This window comes from Typopeltis vanoorti, chromosome 26 (assembly GCF_054136105.1).
Source record: "Typopeltis vanoorti isolate ZY-2024b chromosome 26, IOZ_Tvanoo_1.0, whole genome shotgun sequence".
Taxonomy (NCBI): domain Eukaryota; kingdom Metazoa; phylum Arthropoda; class Arachnida; order Uropygi; family Thelyphonidae; genus Typopeltis; species Typopeltis vanoorti.
This window is the reverse complement of record NC_143574.1, coordinates 27,255,237-27,279,594: the sequence shown is the minus strand read 5'-3', so window position 1 is coordinate 27,279,594 and position 24,358 is coordinate 27,255,237. Positions and strand designations below refer to the sequence as shown.

Sequence of the window (24,358 nt, the reverse complement as noted above, 5' to 3'; positions counted from 1 at the left end):
GTGTAAGCAAACAAAGTTTGAGCCTGAAGATCTTCAGGACTGAGGCAACATACACACATCCCAAAACCATATTGAACAGGTAAGTTTTTTTTTTTTTATAACACTGCCAGAAGCCCGAAATGGGCAAGACAAAAGCTGAAAACAAATATTGCACAACAAACATCTGAAAAACCATACCAAACAAGTAGAATTTTTGGAGGGGAAAACAAGGCAGGGTCTCACTGGTAGTCTTGAGCCCATAATGGGTGAACCAAGTACTCAATAATATTATTATGGATATTAAGGTGTTTCCCCCACTGACCATCACTGAATGTGCATACATTCTGATTCATTGATTTCCTACAAGTTTACAACCATATATTTGTTGAAAACCAGCACAGGAAATTCATTGCACTGCTGAATGATCAGTTCATAATGTCCATTATAAGTATAATTCACTACGTCTAGTAAACGTTACATCATTTGTGAATGAAGTGTGCCATGTGCCTTACCAAAAAAAAAAAAAAGTCAGCATAGTAGTTATTTATACTTACTCAGTCTTTTTTGTAAAATCAAGCAAGGGTCAACTCAATAATGCACAACACAACATCATTTACAAACTCTGAGAATGCTTGAGAGATTCACTAAGATAGTGCTGCACTTACCACCAGGAGAAAGAGAAAATACCTATCTCCCCACCAGACCCATGTTGTTATATGTCTCTGCTTAATATCATTCAAGGAATCAAACTCTGAGATTTGGAAGATTAATCCTTTGATACTCTGTATACTGGTGAACATATTTAGTATGCTTATTTGTTTTACAATGAAATATATATTTCAAAATTAGATTAACAAAATCTAATTAGTTAGACTATATAGCTGCAAAGTTTTTATGTACAATAGATCAAACAAAGGTGTAATTAATATAATCTTGTATTTGTTGTCAATGAAACCAGTGCAAATATACGAGAAAAACCTCTTTTTTGAGGTCAATAGATGTTGATATTGCCTCTTTTTCTACTAATCCAAATGTTGTATCTTTAATATCCACTATCTATATATAGTTAGATAAAAATATTAAAATAGAAATTATTTCCTGACTACAGAAGACCAAAGGTGTATGTGATTAACAAACACAAAATTTTGATCAAATAAACCCTAGCCTGAAGTTAGTGAAATTAGTTTTGTTGGTTATAGCACTCATCATAAAAATGTACCACTTTCATTCAGAGTAAATGTTTAAAACTTTAATGTTTTAAAGTGTAAAGAATTTTTAACAGATGAGGGAGAGTTGCCTATAAAGGAGGAAAGTAATTTGGCTAAACGATTAGCCAGTTTGTCTATGCTATCTACTAGTAGTCACCATGGAAACCAGTATGCAGACACTGCATAGGAAATGTGCAAGACCCTTACAGTCAAATATATGCCTCACAGAACCTTGCATATCTACTTCACCAACATCTGTGGCATAAACTCCAGCCCTAATAGTGTCCACTACCACCTTCAATCTACCAAATCCCCACCTACTCTTTCTGGCCGAAACTCAAATTTCACCTCTTCCCCCAGCACTATTTATCTCAACCTTCCAAACTACTCACTCTTTAACAACTTTCATCCCAAGGGTGGTATCTGCACATACATCTGCTCTGATATACCTTGCCAGAGAGCACCCAACCTAGAACACCCAACTCGACCTTCTTTGGTTGAAAAGAAGGTCAAAGTTGCCCTTTCCCACTCAGTCAAATTCATTTGCTGTCTCTATTGCTGCCCCAGCACAACCAACCACTCTGAGCGCTTTAATTTCTTCTCCTTAAAAGATTTTCTCCAATCCCACTTTCCCAACAGTGAAATTATCCTCCTAGGAGATTTTAATGTCCACAACACCAGCTGGCTTTCCTCCTCCAGTTGTACAGAACTTGTTGGGAAATGCTGAAACATTTGCCATCACTAACGACCTTACACATCTTGTTCAGATGCCAACCAGAATACCAAATAACCCGAAACATTCCCCAAACACCCTAGATCTCTTCATCACCAATGACCCCTCCAAATACACAGTGAAAGTAGTGAGGCCCCCCCCCCCCCTGGATAATTCTGACCACAATCTAGTGCTCATCTCCTCCCCCCCATGCAACAATGGTTACACAGACTTCCATACAAGAACAGTTTGGGATTATAACAGTGCCAAGTGGGACAGCCTCCACAATTTCTATGCCACATTCCCATGGTTGGACTATTGCTTCTGGCCTTCCAACCCAAACATATGTGTAAAACTCGATGTAGCTTGAAAATGCCAAAGCACTTTACATCAATTTTTACAGAGGTCAAGTCTCATGAGAATGTTACAAAAATAACCTTGTTTGTCTCTATGTTTTATGCTAAATATTATTGTAAATAACCCTATGGGAATTGACTGTACTTACTGCTTTAACAAAAATTTCTTTAATGTCAAAAACAAAGGCAATGCTTTGCCACCAGAACTTTGTATAATAGCTCTACATAAGGGCATAAGAAAGTTGCTTACGAGCTCTGCATATAAACACCTTCAAAGTCAGTGTCTAAGAGATCGGCAAGCTTCAGACAAGTTTCCGCTGCCCGACAAGATAGGATTAAAGGAGGTGCACAGAGGAGAAGAAAGAACGGGTCAGTCTTAACAGAAGATCAAGGAGTCGTGCCGAATTCTTTGGGGGTTACAACCCTTCGTGCAAGGTCCCGAAGAACGTGAAATAAAAAGGGACTGAGCCGAACATTGGAGCGGGGCAGTTATCGGAGTCAAAAATCAGAGGCAAGCAGCAGTTATCGAGGTCGGCAGTTAGAATTATTGTCGTCAGCTGGTATGTTTCACATATAAGGGTATATCGGAAGTGATCTTGACAGCATGTTGGACCTTGTTGGTACAAGAAAGCGAGCTGATCTCCACTGTGAATACCTTTGGATAATTGTGGAATACGGAGTTAAAGAACTCCATTATGTGAACCCTTTCCTGCTCAGAGCTTAGATGCTTAAAGGCATCTTGGATTAGCTTATTCCTCCCCCCAATCCTTCAATTCGATCTCCATGGCCTCGCTTTTCCTCTCATCACCTGTCCTGAACTGTGGTCTGTACCTTTTTCCACATAGAGACAGTGTTCCACTAGCAAAGTCACACATGAATTTATTTTTTTCTAAAAAATCAATACCCAGTATGACTTGATTGCTAGTGTCTGCAGTTTCAGGTAATACCAGCATCTCATGCGTGATATTGACAGGGAAGCAAGGTATGGAGATCCTTACCTTCACCCTCAGAGATGAGGAGAGCTCAACTCTTGCAATTCCCATGATCTTAATGGGGATTGCATAGTTCAGTGAAGCTATCAAGGGCTATGGCCTGAAACGCTTCAACCAATTTCATTGGAATTACCGATATGTGAGTCCCAGTGTCAAGCAAGAGGTTACATGGTACACCTTCAATCAAACCTTCTACCAAAGGCAGGGGTAATCTCCCTTCCACTTCTGCTACAGAAACAGTCTGCATTCTCATCTCCTCTCCTTTTATTGAGTTATCTCTCTTAGTTGAACTACTGGCAGTTGCAGCTAGACTTCTCTCATTCTCACTTGACACAGGATGACTCAAGTTCTTTAATTCAACTATTCCTGAAATAAGATCCCCCCTTTCAGCATTACATTGCTCTAACCTCATTGCCTCCATCTCCCCTTTTATCATGCGTTGATAGTCCAGAACTGATTTTGAGGGACTGGGATTTTTCTTGAAACTAATAGGGTGCTTGGGAATTTGGGGGGGGGGGGGGATTATGTGTCCCCAACCCCTCTCGTAATTGTTTCCTCAGAGAGGAGGCTTGCGCGATTTCCTCCAAAATTCTCTCCCTCTTTCTTGCCAGGCTGAAGCAAGCATCCAGATTCTGGGCCCCTCTCTTAAATATCACTACTCTTAATCGGTCACATAATCCAATTCTGAACTGTTGGAAGGCTAACTACTTCATGTGGGCCTCCTCCTTTGGGAATGAGAATCTCATGGATTGTGATATAAATAGTATTCTGTTCCGAAAATCAGATACATTTTCTCCATCCTCTTGTACGCAACTAGAGGCTACTCTGCCCAACACAATTCCCACCCTTATCATACCCAGATGGCTCTATTGCATCATCACCCACAGAAAAAGCCAATCTTCTGGCTTCACACTTGGCTTCCAATGCATGCATAACTGATGATGATAAATGTCCCCCAACCATTCTGCACCCCAACATAAAATGCCCCTATATCCTTTTGCCAAGATGAGATTAGAAAAATACTGTCCAAATTAGACACAAAAAAGTCTCTTGGCCCTGATGGCATTTCCCAGTTGTCCTGAAAGTTTGTGCACCAGAACTGACTCTTATCCTATGTTGCCTATATATATATATATATATATATATATATATATATATATATATATATATATATATATATATATATATATATACTCTCTTACTCCACTGGAATCCATCCCACAAACTGGAAATTGGCCTATATTCAACCCATTTCCAAGAAGGGTGACGTCACCGCCGTCCAACTACCACCCTATCTCACTTACCTCAGTTCTGTTTAAAAGTAATGGAAAAAATTATCAATTCCCAACTCAACTCCCACCCACCTAATAAACGACCGCCAGTATGGATTCCATCGCTACCGATCAACAAGAGATCTGCTCACATGTCACCCATCTCTGGACAAATGCCATGGAGAAGTTTGACGAATCTCAAGTGGTTGCACTTGATATCTCCAAAGCCTTTGACTGGGTCTGGCACAAAGGCTTACTAAGCAAACTACCATCATTTGGTCTGTCCCAGGACTTCTGTAGTTGGATTGCCAGCTTTCTGTCTGGATGCACACTGTGTGTGATGGTGGATGGTTCCCTATCCTCTCCATTCAACTAATGCTGGGGTTCCACAAGGTTCTGTCCTCTCACAACCCTCTTCCTGCTGTATATCAATGACCTACTTCAGTTGACCTCCAACCAAATACACAGTTTTGCAGACAGCAGCACATTACACTCCTCACTTTCATTTGATAAACCTTACCCTACCCAACTTACCTCAATTCTGATCTCCAAGCCATCCTACAATGGGGTTCGGATAACCTCATCAATTTCAATGCTAATAAAACCCAGTTCTGTCCTCTTTCCCATAAAAAAAGAACCATTTTTTTTCAGTATTCTTTTTGATGATACCCAAATTTCAAGACAAATTGAGATTTCTCTTCTTGGAATTACCTTCACATCAAACATCTCCTGGCATAAACACATCACAAACATTCTCAGCTTCAAAAAAAACTAGGATTTCTCTTTTGCTCAAAATGTTACTTCACCCCTGAACAGCTGTTAACATTATACAAATCACAAATCTGCCCAGCTATTAAACACTGCTCCCACATATGGAGTGAGGCCCAAAGTTCCCTCAAAATGCTTGACTCAATACAGAGGAGAGAAATTAAACTTATCAATGACCTATCTCTTACCAACTCTCTCTCTCCTCACTTTCGCACAGATGTCTGGTTTCCGCAATATGTATATTCTACAAATATTTCCATGGGAAATGCTCATCTGAAATAACATCAATAATTCCTCCACTCAGTAACAAACAGAACAAGTTACTTTTCCTCCTCCTTCATCCCTGCAACTGCTGCACTGTGGAACAGTCTCCCCCCCCCCCCTGCCCTGCTGTGTTTCCCAAGGAATACAATTTACAGTCATTTAAATCAAATGTAAACAGGTTCTTCCTTTTCCAACCCACTACTCATACACGGTACTAATGTACTATAGGTTGATCGACCAACCTCTTGTGTATGAGCACAACATAAAAAAAAATTACTATTGGATGAAGGGAGAGTATTGGGTTTGTGAATTTTAGGGACCTCGTGTATATCCTGGGTGGTTGGACATGATAACAGTTTGGTAATTTCTTTGGCCCAGGATGTTTTTTTTTTTAAATAATTTGTACATTTTTTTTTCTTTTGGGATTTTGTAAGATCCCAATCTATCACCTTATTAGTGGAGGAGTCTTTAAAAAAGTTGATTAGAGACCGTCATAACACCCTTTTAGGCAATGATTGCAGCTCATATAAAATACATAAAATATTACATGCAAACACCCATCCCTCCTACACACAACACACAGGATCCCCATTCCCATAAGTTAAGGACACATCAGAAAAAAAAAATAGCCAAACTACTTTGCCAATATGATCTCCATACCACTTCCAAACCTTTCATTCAGCTATCTACTTTTATACTGTATGTCCACAGATGCGAGACTCTTCAACATTTCTGCACATGTCAGAAGGAGAATCCATTCTGATATTAGGGTAATCATGCATTTTGTGGGATGAGTGTTTATTATTATTATAACTCTGCCATGGAATCCTTAGTGGTCTCATGCCAGTCCCAAGCTTGGATAAAGGAGGGTCGGTCAGATGAGTGTTGATGCTCTGACTGTAAAGAAAAAACACGATTGCCTACATGATCAACAGGTAAAACATGCCGGCTCAGATGTTGCCCAGATCAACAAGGCCGGCGATACCAATCGAGCGATCTGGGTTGGATAGAAAAGTAGGATACCAAAAGGAAACAGAAACTGATGCTAACAGAACTGTTATCAATAGGAATGTGGAATGTGCAGACACTTCAGATGTCAGGAAAATTAGAATTACTTTCTGAGGAAATGAAGAGATATCGGTGTGATATACTAAGATTGGCAGAGATGCGATGGACATCATCTAGAGAGATCAATGGATGCGAAGTAATATGGTCAGGACATGACACCAAGCATGAAGCAGGAGTTGGCTTCCTTCTTAACAAAAGAGCTTGAGATACTGTTAGGCTACAAACCAGTCAATGAACGAATTATAGTAGCAAGATTTCAGGCGAAACCATTTACCATATCAACAGTCCAGATATATGCACCCACATCTGAAGCACAGATGAGGATACTGACTTATTTTACAAAGATCTGACAGAGACAATAGAAACAATACCAAAGCAAGATGTGCTAATTATTGAAGGAGAGTGGAATGCCAAAGTTGGAATAAATAATGATGGTTGGGAAAGAGTCATGGGAAAATATGGTTTCGGAGAAAGAAATGAACGAGGTGAAAAATTGTTAGAATTTGCTGTGGACCATGAGATGATGATCTGTAACACAAGATTCCAACAAAAGGAGTGTAGAAAATGGACGTAGCAATCAAATCATGGGAAAACCAAGAACATGATTGATATGATTACGATTAAAAGAAGATGGATAACATCAGTATAGCAGTGTTGAACTTTTCAAGGAGTGGATATAGACTCGGACCATAGTTTGGTGATTGCAAACATCAAGTTGAAATTAAAAAAGAAATATAAATCCCAATCAGAATAGAAGAGATACAGCAAGAATAAGTAAAGCAGAAATAGGAAGAAGGTACAGAACAGTGTTAGAAGAGAAAGGATAACATCAGTACAGCAGTGTTGAACTTTTCAAGGAGTGGATGTAGACTCGGACCATAGTTTGGTGATTGCAAACATCAAGTTGAAATTAAAAAAGAAATATAAACTCCAACATCAGAATAGAAGAGATACAGCACAAATAGGAAGAAGGTACAGAACAGTTTTAGAAGAGAAACTTAAAAGTCTGTACAAAGAAAAAATTTCGAATCTAAGAGTGAAAGGAGTAATGAAGGCGACAGAATATGCAGTTGAAGAAACAGTACCAGAAGAAGAGAAGATCAAGAAGAAATGGATTACACAAGAAACACTGAAGTTAGTACAGGAGAAAAGAATGTTGAAGATAAGAAGGGATACATCAGAACAAATAGAAGAGCAATATAGAAGAAAGTGTAATGAGGTGAAAAGCAGTCAGAATGGATAAGATGAAATGGTTAGAAGCCCAACGCAACAATATAGAACAGTACTAAGGAGAGCATAAAAGAAGGGAGGTATACAGAATGATCAGAACCATTAATAGAAAGTGGCAACCAAAACAGACCACAATTAAAGATGAAAAAGGCAAAGTATTGATGAATAAAGAAAAAATTGTGCAACGGTGGACAAGATACTGTAGTGAGTTATATGAAGAAAAACTAGATTTAGATAGCGTTGGGAAACAGACTGAAGAATATTGAAGCAGATATTACCACCAGGTAATGAGCATGATATAGACATTTTAAGAGGAGAGGTACAGGACGACTAAAACACAATGAGAGTTCTGGTAACAATAACATCACTGGAGAAATGATTAAATATGGTGGTGAAAGTATGTTTACAGAAATGCACCAACTATGTAATATGGTATGGAAAGAAGGGAAAATGCCAGAGCAGTAGGTGAAATCAATATTAGTGACATTATACAAGAAAGGAAATAAGCTAGAATGTAAAAATTATAGAACAATTGCCTTGACAAGTCACCTTGGTAAAGTGATGATGATATTGACAGAAAGATTGAAAACACAAATGGAAGCAGACCTTGCAGACGAGCATGCAGGATTTAGGAAGGACAGAACTACAATTCTACAGATTTTGACAATGAGGTTAAAAGCAAAGAAAGCTAGTAGAAAAAACAAAAACATATATACTTGCTTTGTTGATTTTCAGAAAGCATTTGACAGAATTGACCAGAAAGTGACATTAACAGTTCTGGAATCCTATGGAATTGATAAAAAAATAATAGCTATATTAAAAGATGTTTATCAGAATGCAGTTGCAGCAGTTAGAATGGGTGATGATTCGGGGAAATGGTTTAGAACAAGCAGACAGGGGGACCCAATATCACCACGCATTTTCATCGCGTATTTAGAAAGAGCAATGGACAAACTGAAGGAAGATGCAAAAGGAATATCTGTACACAGAATGAGGATTAACAATCTGAGATTTGCAGATGACATTGTTATTATTGAAAAAGATGAAAGAGAACTACAAAAAAAAAAAAAAAAAAAAAAAAAAAAACCCACTGAAACTGTTAAATGAGGAAGGGAAGAAATTTGGACTTGTTATGAACTTGGAAAAAACAAAGACAATGGTATTTGCTAAGAAGAACATGAAACAAAAGATACAAGTGGATGGAAGTGATATAGAAAATGTAGAACAATTCACATATTTGGGAAGTAAAATGACGTATGATTTGGACCTGTAAAAAAGAAATAAAAATCAGGATTGCAAAGGGAAGAACAAATCTGAAGGCCATGGATAACATCTGGAAAAGTAAAGTGATCAGCATGCAAACAAAACTAAAAGTACTGGAAACATGCATTTTTAGCGGTGTACTGGATAGATCTGAAACATGGGTAAATAAATAAGGAAACAAAAAAAAGAATTTTGGCATTTGAAAGAACTTGTTATAAGAAGATTCTAAGAATAGGATGGGTACAGAAAATCACAAATGAAGAGTTCTATCAGAAGATACAACCAAAAGAGAATCTAATGCAGAAGATTATAAAATGGAAGCTGCAATTATTTGGACACATCTGTAGAATGAGTGAGGACCGGAAGATAAAGACATTTATGTATGGTATTTTGGATGGTTTAAACAAAAGAGGTAAACCATACAGAGAATGGATAGATGATATAAACCATACATACAGAGAATGGATAGATGATATAAAGGACTGGTGTGGAATGGGTGTACAGAAACTGCAACACTGTTGCACCTTTCTTTGTCCAATGCACAAAGTGCATTGGACAAAGAAAGGTGGAAGAAAATAGTGAAGGAGGCATCGGACACCAACAGGCAGTGAGCCCATGGTTCATGATGATGATTATTATTATTATGTCAGAAATTTAGCTTTTATTTTATGAAAATTCTAGTTCTTAAAGTGATAACTATTTTGCTTGTACAACAATTGGAAAATTTACCTATAAAACACATGATTTCGTGTGTTGATGATCAATTCGTACATCCTTTATTTCTTTCTCCCCTTCAGCATGAATTGACTATTCTTGGCACATTGCCAGGTCCCGATTGACTACATCCTCTTGAATATCTGGGAGTGTATAAAATAAACTTTATACACTCCCACTTCCTGCAAGTTAACCTACTTTGGACAGACAGGCAGATCAGTTAACATATGCCTCAAAGAACATAAAAATTACATCCGAGATCGTCTGTATGGCAAGTCGGGATTGGCAGACCATGCCCTGGATACTCCTTCACATAGGATCAGATGGAGAAAAACATCTTTATTAAACAGAAGTTGTTAAGTCTGAGAAGCTATTATTAAAATCAGTGTTTCACAGCATCAGCTATGAAGCTCTCTCTCTCTCCCCATATGGTGGCATTAATTTACTACAATTTTAAGACTTAATAGCAGGACTTCTCTGAATTAACTTTGTAGTTATCTGAACCCTGGAGGGCACTACATAAGGACATTAAGTGTCAGTTACAATTTAAATTGTTTCTGCAATTACTTGGTTTAGTGCTGTGCACCTGTCACAGTTTCATTGTGCTCTGATGATGATGGGTAGAAAACTAGTAAAATATTAGCGAGTTTAATAAATGTATTTTTTCCTCTTGATGTTAGTCATACTGTTAAGCTTTATTATGGATAATGTACAATACCTAAGCCTTCCTGTATGAATTCCAAACTTAAAGATCTTCTGAAATCAATACCTTAGACATTGATTAACTTGCCATTTTCTACAGGGGTAGCTCTGTGAAGTTCAGTACTAATAAAGTATGATCCTGTCTTATTTCTCTCAAGAAATCACTTCACTCTTTCCTTATCCATGATAATACTCAGATGATCATCATCTTGGGATGACTTACAGACTTACGCCTATTGCCTTTCTCGGCACAAACACAGCATATCCACATTCTTTTCAATCTCAAAAAAAAAAAAAAAACTGGTTAGATCTTACTTCTCATTAGTTGAATAGAAAATCTGTCAAATCTCCTTGTAATATTTGAGGTGGTGAAAAGCTTCTCTAAAAAATGCCTGATGCTATGCAGACAAGGACAATTGAATTAATAGATGTCCTCGACCCAATTTTTCTTCTCTCATAGTATGTGAAACTACATTTTACTAACATTTATACTTAATGTCAATATGTAGTAAAGACATAAAACGAGATAATGACAACTGAATTAGTAATAAGGACATAATAAAAGTACTTACCATACAATAGGTAACATCAAAATAAATGAAAATAAGCTTGACTTTATTAAGGAAATATTACAAAAATATTACAAAAGGTTGAGAATATTTATATAATAATCTTTCAGTCAGACAGCTTTTGATATAAGTAATCTCAAAATATAAAAATTTAAGAAATTCATAAAACTGATGGAAGACAGCGATAGCATTATCTCTCTCTCTCTCTCACTGCTGAACAGTGAAAACAGATGATTATTTTGTGTGTGGGGGGGGGAGGGGGGTTAATGAACTTGTAGTGAACTCACCATGATCACTGGCTGCTAACAGTAGATGATAAAAATAAATAAATAATTTTACAAAGGCAGAACTTTTCTAATCCAAATTAAAAAAAAAAACGTATGAGAATAAACTGAAAATGTTGCATATTAGGAATTTCACAACTTCAAGAGGTTCCAAAAAGAGTAAAAATAATTAAGACAATATATATTCTCTTTTCCGGTAAGAATAGTGTTTTTCTTTTGTTTTTAAGCTATCAGTATAACTGTTAGCAATAAATTTTTTACCTTAAGAGGCATTTTAGTACTTCAGAAAAACTATAATATCAAGTGAATGTAATGTTTAAAAAACTTGTACTCTCCTCTACATTCCTTCAAATATTGAAATTCCTTCATTCCTTCCTAAATTCCTTTCCACATGAAAGCAAAAAATTTTACTAATAATGAATTCCTGCAATACTTATATATAGATTAAAATGCATCTTGCTTTCAATAAACACTATATTGAAATACATACTGACTGACCACTATACCTCAAGAGACTGTGGTCTTCTGGCTTTGATTATATTCTTACACAGTTTACACCAATATTCTTTCAAAACTGGTGTAACCAGTCCATGTTCTACTGTTGGATGCAATGGTCTGGTCCACAACTAACATTACAGGTCATCCCAAAGATGTTCTTTTGGCTGAGAGCAGGATTCTGTACAAGCAAGTCAAGTTTTTCCACATCATGTTACAATAGCAATTGCAGTGACAAAATGCAGTCCTTAAATCTGCAACAATATATAAAGAATTGAGTTCTTCCAAATTTCAGCATATCTGTTATAGTTCCTGAAAGGTTGAACATTGACACAGCAGTCCATAGTCCATACTAGGACTGTTATACATAGATACTTCTGCCTATGACTTCAAGGCTTGGATGATATATTTGAGCATAATAAATTCTTAGGCATCTTCCACATACTCACTCAACCAATTGATCAAAAGAAGGGTGTGGTACTGCTCCATATCAATGTCTTCTAAGGCTGTAAAGATCAGTCACAATGTTCTTTAGACAAGTGAGTCTGCACTGCTGACTTTCATAATTGATGTTTGACAATGTAGAGATACCATTCAACGAAAACTGAGAACATGCAGTTCTTTACATAGTGTCCTGCTATGATTAACCTGAATCTCTGTACACTCTTTGCCCACATTGATCATTATAACACACTGCCAGATTTCCATACCATCCTTTGGTAATGTTAGTTTCTTGGGTCTTCTTATCCGTTTCTTTGCTGAGGTGGCCCTCACATTTTCAGTGACTGATGATGTTGATCACAGTTCAGTTTGTGTAATGCAATATTTTATGAATGTCATGAATGGATAAGCCACTGATAAGGATCATATAACACTTCTTTCAAAGTCTGCAAGTTCTTCTCTATATTGACTAATATCAATATATAAATATATAACTGAATCTGGAGGTATATCTGTTTGTTATCCCCCCCCAACTGGCCATGATGTCTATAGATGTCCAGCTAAGTCCTGATACAATTCTGTAACACCTGTTGAATAACATGGATAAGAAGTGCAATATGGTCTCACTATTTCATCCAGCTTGCCGGTAGGGAGGTTAAACATCATCAATTCCTGATATATACCTTCAAAGAGAGTGCAGAATATTATGATGGCACTACAAAATTAAGTTTACATCATTATTAGCCTCCCATCAACCAATTTTCTTCCAATTTAATCTGTTATTCACCAGGTCACCAATAATGTCTCATTGTACTTTGGTTAGGTAGAACTGATTTAAATTATCCAACATGAGATTCCATCATGCTTATTGGAGGTCTGATGTAATTTTAAAAAATTAACACACAGTACCAATTTACTGTAGGCTTACTATATTTCAAGAGTGGAATTCTCATAAAAGGCACTGATACCAACCAAATATAACTCTTCAGAAGATCGACAAGACAAATTTCAACTTAATTCTCAAATGAAAGCACAACCAATCCTTAACACTTAAATTAAAGATAAGAAATTATATTCTTGATGAATGTTATTTTTGATCAATATATACTAAATAAGATGACGGCAAAACTAGTAGGTTAATAGTTGTATCAATATTTCCAACCTATTAAAACCCAGTTTTTCTGTCATCTTATTTAAATTATATTCTTATTTTTATCAAAGTGTAAGCAAACAAAATTTGTGTGTGAAGCATTTCATGACTAGGCTACTTGTATATAGATGCTAATGACTTCACATTAATTGCCTTAGTATCCCACATCCTTTCAGGATGTATAATGCAATCCTTTAAGCACACATCCTTTCAGGGTGTATAATGCAATAAATTACAGGAAGGACTGCTAACCCAAACTAGTTTTGACCTTTATTGAGGTATTGTTCAAGTGTAGTGAGTAACCTCTCTCTCTCCAAAAAATTTGAGTGATCTCCAAAATCACTCTAAATCTCACTGAATGATCCCTAAACAGTCACTATAAACTCATCATTTCTGACTTGAATCACCACAGGACAGAAAACTCAGCAGTTGCTCAACTCAGTGACTGGCAAAAGCCTGCCACCAAGCAAAACTGCTCTACTCCTGGGAAGTACATCATTTGATCCTTATAAGGACTGGCTAAAAGGGGCAAAGAAAGAATGCTTTTGATCTTCCCTGTTATCTGTAGAGGACAGTGTAAGGATAAGGTGTTATTGAACTATATAAAGCTCTGATCATGGCAGGAGGGTAACAGCAATAGCCGAGCCTCAGTTAGAACTTCATTGACTACAGTATTGCCATCCATTACCCTCCCGGGGTACCCATTTTAGTCGCCTCGTACGACATGCATGAGCTACATTGAGGCTATTCTTATCCTGGCCACCACACAGGTGTAACATCATTTGATAACATTTTAACATTAACATTTCTGGCTAGATGGGTGAAGCAAAATTGCTTTTCATATTCCCCTTTGTCTTGTAATGGAAGAACTTTGAATGGAGTGTTTGTGAGCTATATGCTCGCCCATTGAGGGCAATGAAGTTAGTTGTGTTCAGCTGAACTTAAAATAGATTTTGGTGTTTTATATTTGTTGATTTCTTCTTCATTATATTCCGAGGCTTCCTTGATTAACGGGTATGGGTGGTTACTTGTCTTGGTAAAGAACTTCTCAGCTGGATTTAGGAGAAGGGAAGAGATATAAGGGATATTAACTTCTCTATGGATCTGGGTGTTTCTTATGAACCAAGGGGCATCCAGAATCATCCTCAGGCACTTATTCTGTAATCTCTGAAGTTTTAGAGTGTTTGAATTTGCGGTGTGGCTCCAAGCTGGGGATGTGTAAGTGATAACTGGTCGAATTACCATCTTGTAAATTGTTAATTTTGTTTGCGTGTCCAGTTTACTTTGTCTGTTGATCATAGGGTAGAGCTGTGCTAAGATGTTGGATGACTTTGAGGTAATGTAACTAATATGTTTGCTGAATAGGAATTTACTATCAAGAATCACTCCAAGATATTTAACTTCAGTCTGCCATGGAATCTTTACTCCCAATAAATAAATATCCTCCATGATATGGATTTTCTTTCTAGTAAACAATATAGCTGAGCTTTTCTGGGGGTTAACTTGGATCCTCCAGTCTGCTATCCACTTTTCTAAAGTGTGTATGCTATTTTGTAGTCTTTTAGTTGCCAGTTTTGGGCTCAGTGATCTTGCCATCAGTGCAGTATCATCTGCATATAATGCAGTGAATGTTGTTCTTGGGTTTAGAGGGATGTCTGCTACATAGATTGAAAACAGGAGAGGTGCCAGAAGAGATCCTTGAGGTACGCCTGCCGAGATCCTGCATCTGGTCGAAACCGTTTCGCCTACTCTGACCTGCATATATCTGTCTTTCAGGTAAGAATGTATTACCTTTATTAACCTGACTGGAAAATTAAATTTTATCAGTTTGTAGAGAAGACCTTGATGCCATACTTTATCAAACGCCTTCTCTGCATCGATGAAGATGGCAGCTGTATTGAATTTCCAGTTGAAACCTTTAGTAATGATTTCTACCAGCCAGTGCACTTGTTGAGCTGTACTATGGGCCCTACGGAATCCGAACTGTTCATTAGGCAAAATTCCTAACTTATCTGTTTCTGCTTGGAATCTTGAGAGGATCACTTTCTCTGTCACCTTTCCGAGGCTGGATAATAGGCTTATGGGTCTGTAGCTTTCGGGAAGGTGAGCATTTTTTTCCTGGCTTCTTCAGTGGTATGATTGTGGCTGTTTTCCATGTGGTAGGGAAATGCTGGAATCTAAAGATGGCATTTGTAATGTTGACGAGATGGACTATGGCCTTTCTTGGAAGTAGTTTTACTATTCTGTTAGTTATGCCATCCGGTCCTGGAGCTTTTTTATTATTGTTTAGATGGGAGATGATATTTATCATTTCTGTTGGATTTGTAGGAGTGATATGTTCGGAGTTAACTGTGTTCTGTCTTAAGGTTGTCCTAACATGACGATGTATCTTGTACATAAGGTTGATATTTAAATTTGTATACTTTGGGTTGCACTGAGATTCTAGGTTATCTACTAGTGTTTCGGCTTTCTCTTCATCTTTGTGAACTGTCCCTTTCTTGGTTTGTATAGGGGGTATGAGTTGCTTTTTGGTGCAGATTGCTCTTAAGAATTTCCATACAGAATGATCTCCAGTATTGATGTGAGCCAATTTGGTTTCCCATTGATGGTTTGTTTCTGTGCTTTTGAAGAGCTTCTCGGACCTGCCTGTTTAGATTGTTCAATACTTTTTTTATCTTGTGGGGCTCTTGTATTGTGGTATCTCTTCCTGGCTCTATTTTTTGCTCTGATTTGATCCATGATTTCTTCAGGGATATGGTTGGTTGAGTTGAAGACAGTGGATTGTCTGACTGATTCAATTGCTTTCTGAATTTGTATGGTTAAGTTATTTATTGCTGTGTCAATCTCTTCCTTTTTACTGATATTGGGCACTGGACCAATATGATCGGGAAGAACCTTGGCTAACTTGTCCCATGGTATGAATATGTGCAAAGGAGAGAATTGATCTGATGAACCTAGATTAAGCACTATGGGACTGTGGTCAGAAGATAATTCGTTGACTGATTCCAATTTGAATTGGTTTCTTAAATTTTTAAAGATGACAATGTCCAGCACATCCGAGCCACCCGAAGGGCTGAAATGGGTGGGCTCGGTAGGGCCGGCTACTACAACAGAGTTGAGCATTGCATAGTTGAAAAGTGTGTGGCCTTTGGTGTTAGTTGATGAGCTGTACCAAGATGTGTGTTTTGAGTTGAAATCTCCTGCTATTATTATGGAGTCATCTGGACCAAGTATGGAGTCCAGATCTGTTGATCATTTGATATAATTAATACAGAAGTTATATATTTCCTATATACAAGTAGCGAAAAGGAGTAATACCTTATTATTAAAATACTAACTGTATTTTAATAATACAGTTAGTATTATTAAAAATTTTTTCACTGATTTATAAATTAAATTAAAGATGCTAAGAAATTATATTCTTGCTTAATCCTTTATTCAAGCATAAGCAAACAATGTTTGCACATGGAGCATCTTCATGACTAGGCTACTAGTATACAGAAGCTAATGTGTCAGGCTCCCACTGATGAGACCTCAATAAATGTTGAAACTGGTCTGGGTAGTGGCCTTTCCCATAATGCATAGCATTATGGGAAAGGCCATAATGCTATCCGGTGTGACGGAATCTTTGCCAGCCTGGTTGGCCGAGTGGTTAGCGCATCCGCTCTCCAGTCAAGAGGCTGCGGGTTCGAATCCCGCCATGGACATGGATGTTTGTGATTGTCTGTGGAAATACCAGTGGTGGTGGAGGTCGGCGGTAGATGGCGTTGATGGATTGTGAGTGGTGGAAGCAGACTGTAGAGTAGATGCCCTCCCCTCAATGAGTCTTTGGACTCCCTGGAGGTGATAAATAATAATAATATGCACCCAAAAGCACATGTACTGTGCATTAAGGGATACTAAGGTAGATAATGTGTAGTCATTAGCCTCTATATATACAAGTAGTCTAGTCATGATGATGCATCAGATGCAAACTTTGTTTGCTTACACTTGGATAAAGCATTAAAGAAGAATATAATTTTGATAATTTCTTGGCATCTTTAATTTAATTTATAACCAAGTGAAAAAACTTTCTACAATCCTTAACAAATTCATCATGATTTGTTCATCGTGATATATGTGTACCACCTGTGGGTGTGTTTTCTGTGCTTCCGCTTTGGAAAGGTTGTAAACCTATAGTACATTAGCACTCTCGGAAGTGCTAAGGAATTTTTTTTTTTTTTATCATTATTACTATTATATATACAGGGTGTTCGGGATAAATTTGACATATTTATAATTAATTATATTTTTCCGTAAGTTACATGTATTAACACACACTTCTCTTCATTTAAAAGTTTGGACCCTTCTTCATTCATATACAAGATGTCAGAAAGGATGGATAGCTGGAACCCACCTGAATCATGGAAGAGAATAACTTGTATCATGATGATTCGTGCCCGCCATCAAAATAAGGATATTACGACTGCTGCCCAATGCTCCCTGAATACAGTAAAAACAATCAGGCATGAACTAGAGACTTGCAATGGTGACTACGAGGATGTAGCAAGAAGAAAGATCCCTAGCAGACGATCTGATTGCGTTCGTACAGCAGAATTCCTCGCAAATCTGCAGGAACAGGTGTTGAAGAACCCTGGCATTGGAATTCGGGCTTTGTTCGTGGAGTTGCTAACTGTAGTCAAGCCCTGGATAACAAGGGTAGCCAATGGTAGGCCGTATGTATGGCAGCAGGATTCGGCCCCTTGCCACACCTCTGGGAAAAGTCAAAAATGGTTGTCTGAAAATTTCTACGACTTCACCAGTCCAAATGTTTGGCCTCCAAACTCCCCAGACCTTAACCCCATGGATTATTTTGTATGGGGCGCAGTTGAAAAAGACACCAATCGCACTTCCAGTAATACAAAAGCCCAGTTAATGGATAAAATTAAAACAGTTTTTGCGGCCCTTCCCAGGGAGACTGTAGCATCAGCTTGTTCGAGGTTCCGAAGCAGAATTGAAGCTGTGATCGATGCTAATGGTGGTTATTTTGAGTAAATCTTGTTGATAGTATTGTAATTAACTCTGCCTGTAATGTTTTTTTGTCAATTCATTAAATTTAATAGATACAAAGAAGATTTTCTTTTTCCTTACGAAACTGTCAAATTTATCCCGAACACCCTGTATATATATTTTTTTTTAGATTTTTTTTACATAATCCAGAAACCGTGTTACAGAGACAAACAAGTTTCAAGCCACGTCAATGCTCCAGTAAACAGGATGGTAGTCTTACTCCAGATGATAAAATTCATCACCTACATTACCTAAATTCATTTCACCAACATATAATCACAAACATTCATGTCCACAACAGGATTCAAATCCACAGCCTTGACTGAAGAGCAACTGCTAGAGCAACACTCACATAGCCATGCTCATCCACAGACTATATGGCATTATAAGAATGTCATGTGGGATGATAATCATGCTTTCTATGCCTCATTTCCTTGGATGGATTCTTCTGATTCAAACATCAGCATTAAACACATCAGTAAAATAATGAAATGAAATCAAAGAAGTCGACTTTCTGTAGAAAAGAAAGTTGGATGAGGTTATGGTCTAAGTTACCAAGATGAGAGCTGACATCTATAGTATATACAGAAAGAGAACTGATTAAGAGAAGTTCAAGGATCATGGGAGAGTAGAGAATTATCTGGTATTCTGCATATGGACAACTTGTGAAAGACCATTGCTGACAGCTCACCACTCATTTTTTGCAGGATGGAAGAAGTGCCAAGGTATTTTATATTTCAGTGCCTCTTCCAACTTGATCTGTAGAGTTAAAGAAGGGAAACCAGTCTGAGTTGTGACCACTGAAATCCTCAAGGAAGATGACCTCACTTTCTCATTATTTGGAATGCAGAAAACTCGTGCTTCAAAGACAAAGTTCAGAGTAGTTATCAGAATTTGGAGAGCAATAGAAACATGAAATGCAATCTGAACAGAGTAAGGAAATTTTGAGATGGAGCAGATGAGCCACAAAGGTGGTAGGTATGGAAATTAAGTTTTTATCTACTACTGTGTGTGTCCTAATAAATTTTCAACTATTATAATCAAGCTCATCTGGAAAGTGTTTTCCAAACATTCTTCTTGCCACAGCAGGGATTCGCATCCACCTGGTTGCTGATGTCAAACTGAAAGCAATTTACATTTGAGCAATAAAACTGATATCAACTATCAATGCAAAGGCTAAAAATAAGCACTGCATTTACTAAAATTAAATAAAATAAAAATCAATCAAGGGGATTTTAATAGCTAACTAATAAATGCATTTCACATCACTGCAACAAAAGTATGCTTCAAAAGGATACATTCACTTTGTGACAAGACAACTTTCCACGGTCATCAAGTCCTACTGCAATGCGATGTTTATAAAGAAGAGCATTCACACTTGCCAAACACTGTTCTAACATCCTATAAAGCTAATAAAAATAAAAAACTATTCATAATCTAGGCTGCATATAAAGTAACAAACTGCTGAAAGATTTATTTAATAATAAATACACACAAAAAAGATGAGCTTTCAGTACTTTAAAAATTTCAAAATCAAATTGAAGGCATAAATTTTGCTTGTTTTGAATGTTAAGCATGTGAGATATAAAAAGAGAGGAAAGCTAGTTTATTTGTCTATTCATTTACATATTCAGACTCAGCAAGTCATAAGCACCAGTGCAATCACCTTAAAATTTGCATGTACGCTTATATAACCCTTAATGGGTTATGTAGGTTTCCCTCCTTCCTTTTAGTCAATGTTCTGATATGGAACATTGTGCTAGTATTAAAATATATTTCTCATTTCCTTCCGACTTCAATAACATGAATTAGATTAAAGCCTGGGAGTACTCTGTTGACAATACTTAGTGAAGGAACTATATTAGAACTATTTATATTCCAATAACTACCGGTTTGTTGTCAGAGTTATAACAAATGTCTACACCTACTGCTTTCTGTCTCTCATACCATGTTCCTAATGACAGGTTTCCAATAAAGTCAATCACTATGTCCTAGTCTGATATGCCCATATTTCTAACTACAGGCTATGCAGAAACAACAGTTTTGAATTTTTGGATGTGTGGAGTAAGTTTAATGGTAGAAAAGATTTGTATATGAGGAATGGCCTGCACTTGAAAGGATTGGGCACCAGGTGGCTAGGGAAATTAGATCAGGGAAACAAGATCTTGGCAGGGGCACTGGGGATAGGTATGCAAGTTCAGCTGGGATGTGTAGATGTAACATTGATAAAAATGTCAATGAGCACAGTTATGAATCTGCTAAATGGATGAACTACAGTTTGAATATTTTGAGTATGTATGAGGGGGGGAGTTAGCCAACTGGGACAAGCAGATAGATTTAAGCATAAGAAGAAGTGAGGAAATAACTTGTCATGTCTATACACAAATGCCAGGAGTATTATATACAAAGTGGTTGAGTTTGTTGCTTTGTTGAATGTGCTGTGTCCTAAAATTCTTAGCATCAGTGAAACCAGGCTCTCAGATTTGAATGTTGTAACCGGAATTGAGTGCAAAGGATATAGTGTTTTTAGGAATGACAGAAGAGATAGGAGAAGAGGAGTATTACCAATGATATCAGATGACTTGAGTCCAGTTAGCATTGAAACACATGAAAGCAATAATGGTAATAACTGCTCATTGTGGCACTGAGTTTGACACTATCTGATGTAGAGTGGAGGCTAACAGGATGAAATATATGGTGAGATGTTGCAACAGACCTGAGTTCATTTGCTGGGGATAAAGAAACATTGCCAAATTATTCTGATGAGTACTAAACAAGTAATTATTATGGATGGCTTAATTATCCAAATATTGATCGAGTATCAGAGAACACATGATAAGAATGAAAGAGAATTTATTCAGCTGCTTTGTGACAACTTCCTCAAGCAGCAAGTGAAAGAAGCAACTCAAGGACTACATATCTGAAAATTAAAACAAACTGAAGAAAATACTATATTTGATTCCATGATATCAACTGTTGAATGGAAAGGATATCAGCTTCAAATGGGAAGCTTTGAAAAGATGCTTTAAATAATGTGATATCTGAATGTGTGTCCCTAGAATTAGAAGAACAAATAGAATAAGAGTGAAATGGATGTGTAATTTCATTAAACAAGAGATCCATAGAAAACTAAGTTGGAGTACAGAAAGAAATTGGCTGCACAGGCTAAAGGCAACCCGAAAGAATTTTTTCATTATGCTGCTAGTAAAAGAAAGAATAATGGTGGAAGAATAACTTTATTGAATGCAAAGGATACCCTAGTATCAGAAGCAGATAGTTCAAATGAGTGCTCACTTCACCGAGATCTATCAACCTGGTGTATGCAACATAGTTCAGTGCTGCCAGTACACTGGATGAAGAGATAAAGGTGCATGAGAAGATTCTAGATCTGTTACATAACCTGGATAAGAATTTGGCAATTTGGACAGATGGGATATCAGCACATGTGCTAAAGGAGTGTGTCAGCCGAACTGGCTAGGCCCTTGACACAGTTGTATAATTTGAGTCTTAGTGCAGGAAAGATCTCACAGGTATGGAAAGAATATATGATAATCTCATTGCACAAGGGTAGTGCAAAGACTAATGTTCTAACTACTGACCTATCAGTATCTCTGGAGTAATTGTAAAGATTTTAGAGAAGTTGATAAGAACTTATCATCCAAGCTTATGCACCCACAGCTGACAAAAGTGAAGAAGATGTTGAAGAGTTTTATGAACACCTAAAAGAGATTAAAAATCTAACAAAGAAACATGATATAAACATGTTGAAAGTTTATTTATCACTAGGTTTGACTATAATGAATTTAGTTTAATCCTTTATCCCAGTGAGAGCAAACAAAGTTTGCGCCTGAAAATATCTTCAGGACTAAATAAAGTGTTGCACTATCTTATCCCAGTAAGTAGTGCAACACCAAGGCAACTCGTGGCAAAGGTGGAGCAAGCTACCAACACTCCTAACCCAGTATCTCCCATAATGCAAAACACATTTCCTATGTGGATATGTATATTGTTATGCATTAAGGGATTGGCCATCTACCCAGACTAGTTTCGACCTTTATTGAGGTCTCTTCAGTGGGAGCCAGGCCCAGAGCTGGAGATACCAGGCAGAAGCAGTAGCAAGTCATCTTTACCTATAGGAGTTGCCAAAAGGTTTATCACCTTTTTTTTTTTTTAAATTACTCTGGATTTAGAGAAAGATGTTGAAAGTTTATTTATCACTACGTTTGACTATAATGAATTTAGTTTAATCCTTTATCCCAGTGAGAGCAAACAAAGTTTGCGCCTGAAAATATCTTCAGGACTAAATAAAGTGTTGCACTATCTTATCCCAGTAAGTAGTGCAACACCAAGGCAACTCGTGGCAAAGGTGGAGCAAGCTACCAACACTCCTAACCCAGTATCTCCCATAATGCAAAACACATTTCCTATGTGGATATGTATATTGTTATGCATTAAGGGATTGGCCATCTACCCAGACTAGTTTCGACCTTTATTGAGGTCTCTTCAGTGGGAGCCAGGCCCAGAGCTGGAGATACCAGGCAGAAGCAGTAGCAAGTCATCTTTTTGGCAACTCCTATAGGTAAAGATGACTTGCTACTGCTTCTGCCTGGTATCTCCAGCTCTGGGCCTGGCTCCCACTGAAGAGACCTCAATAAAGGTCGAAACTAGTCTGGGTAGATGGCCAATCCCTTAATGCATAACAATATACATATCCACATAGGAAATGTGTTTTGCATTATGGGAGATACTGGGTTAGGAGTGTTGGTAGCTTGCTCCACCTTTGCCACGAGTTGCCTTGGTGTTGCACTACTTACTGGGATAAGATAGTGCAACACTTTATTTAGTCCTGAAGATATTTTCAGGCGCAAACTTTGTTTGCTCTCACTGGGATAAAGGATTAAACTAAATTCATTATAGTCAAACGTAGTGATAAATAAACTTTCAACATCTTTCTCTAAATCCAGAGTAATTTAAAAAAAAAAAAAGGTGATAAACCTTTTGGCAACTCCTATAGGTAAAGATGACTTGCTACTGCTTCTGCCTGGTATCTCCAGCTCTGGGCCTGGCTCCCACTGAAGAGACCTCAATAAAGGTCGAAACTAGTCTGGGTAGATGGCCAATCCCTTAATGCATAACAATATACATATCCACATAGGAAATGTGTTTTGCATTATGGGAGATACTGGGTTAGGAGTGTTGGTAGCTTGCTCCACCTTTGCCACGAGTTGCCTTGGTGTTGCACTACTTACTGGGATAAGATAGTGCAACACTTTATTTAGTCCTGAAGATATTTTCAGGCGCAAACTTTGTTTGCTCTCACTGGGATAAAGGATTAAACTAAATTCATTATGATATAAACATAGTGATGGGTGACTTCATGCAAAAGCGGGAAGAGGGGGTGATGGAGAAATTGTTGGAGAACATGGCTTAGGCACCAGAAATGACAGGAAGATGATCTAACAATAGCAAATACCTGGTTTAAACTTCCACCCAGAAGACTGTACACTTGGAAATTGCCTCAAGATAACCAACATAACTTTGTCGGAAATCAAATTGATTATATACTGATAAATAAAAGATTCCACAGTAGCATAAAGAGTGCAAAGACTTATCCTGGAGCAGATATCTCATCAGAGCACAATCCCGTAGATGCAGAAGTATGTCTTAGATTAAAATCAGCTAAAAATCACAAAAGAAGAAAAAGAAAATTGATGTAGAAAAACTGAAAGACCCGAACATAAATAAAAGTGCCAAGACACAGCTTAACCTGTGATTACAACAGATTAACATAGAAGAAAATAAAAGAGTGGAATCTCTTTGGAATAGCTTAAAGAATGCCACCA

The 24,358-nt window shown here is 37.4% G+C and overlaps 1 protein-coding gene across 1 annotated transcript in view; it reads right to left on the bottom strand.

Annotated features, from left to right (window-relative positions):
* Positions 1-24,358, bottom strand: part of LOC150092431 (uncharacterized) — a 126,334-nt gene that overhangs the window by 30,502 nt on the left and 71,474 nt on the right. Inside the window, exons 4-5 of the mRNA XM_090414862.1 lie at positions 19,814-19,924; positions 11,100-11,135 (exon numbers count right to left, since the gene is read on the bottom strand). Coding sequence (XP_090270988.1) covers positions 11,100-11,135; positions 19,814-19,924 — 147 coding nt within the window. The remainder of the gene's footprint in view (positions 1-11,099; positions 11,136-19,813; positions 19,925-24,358) is intronic.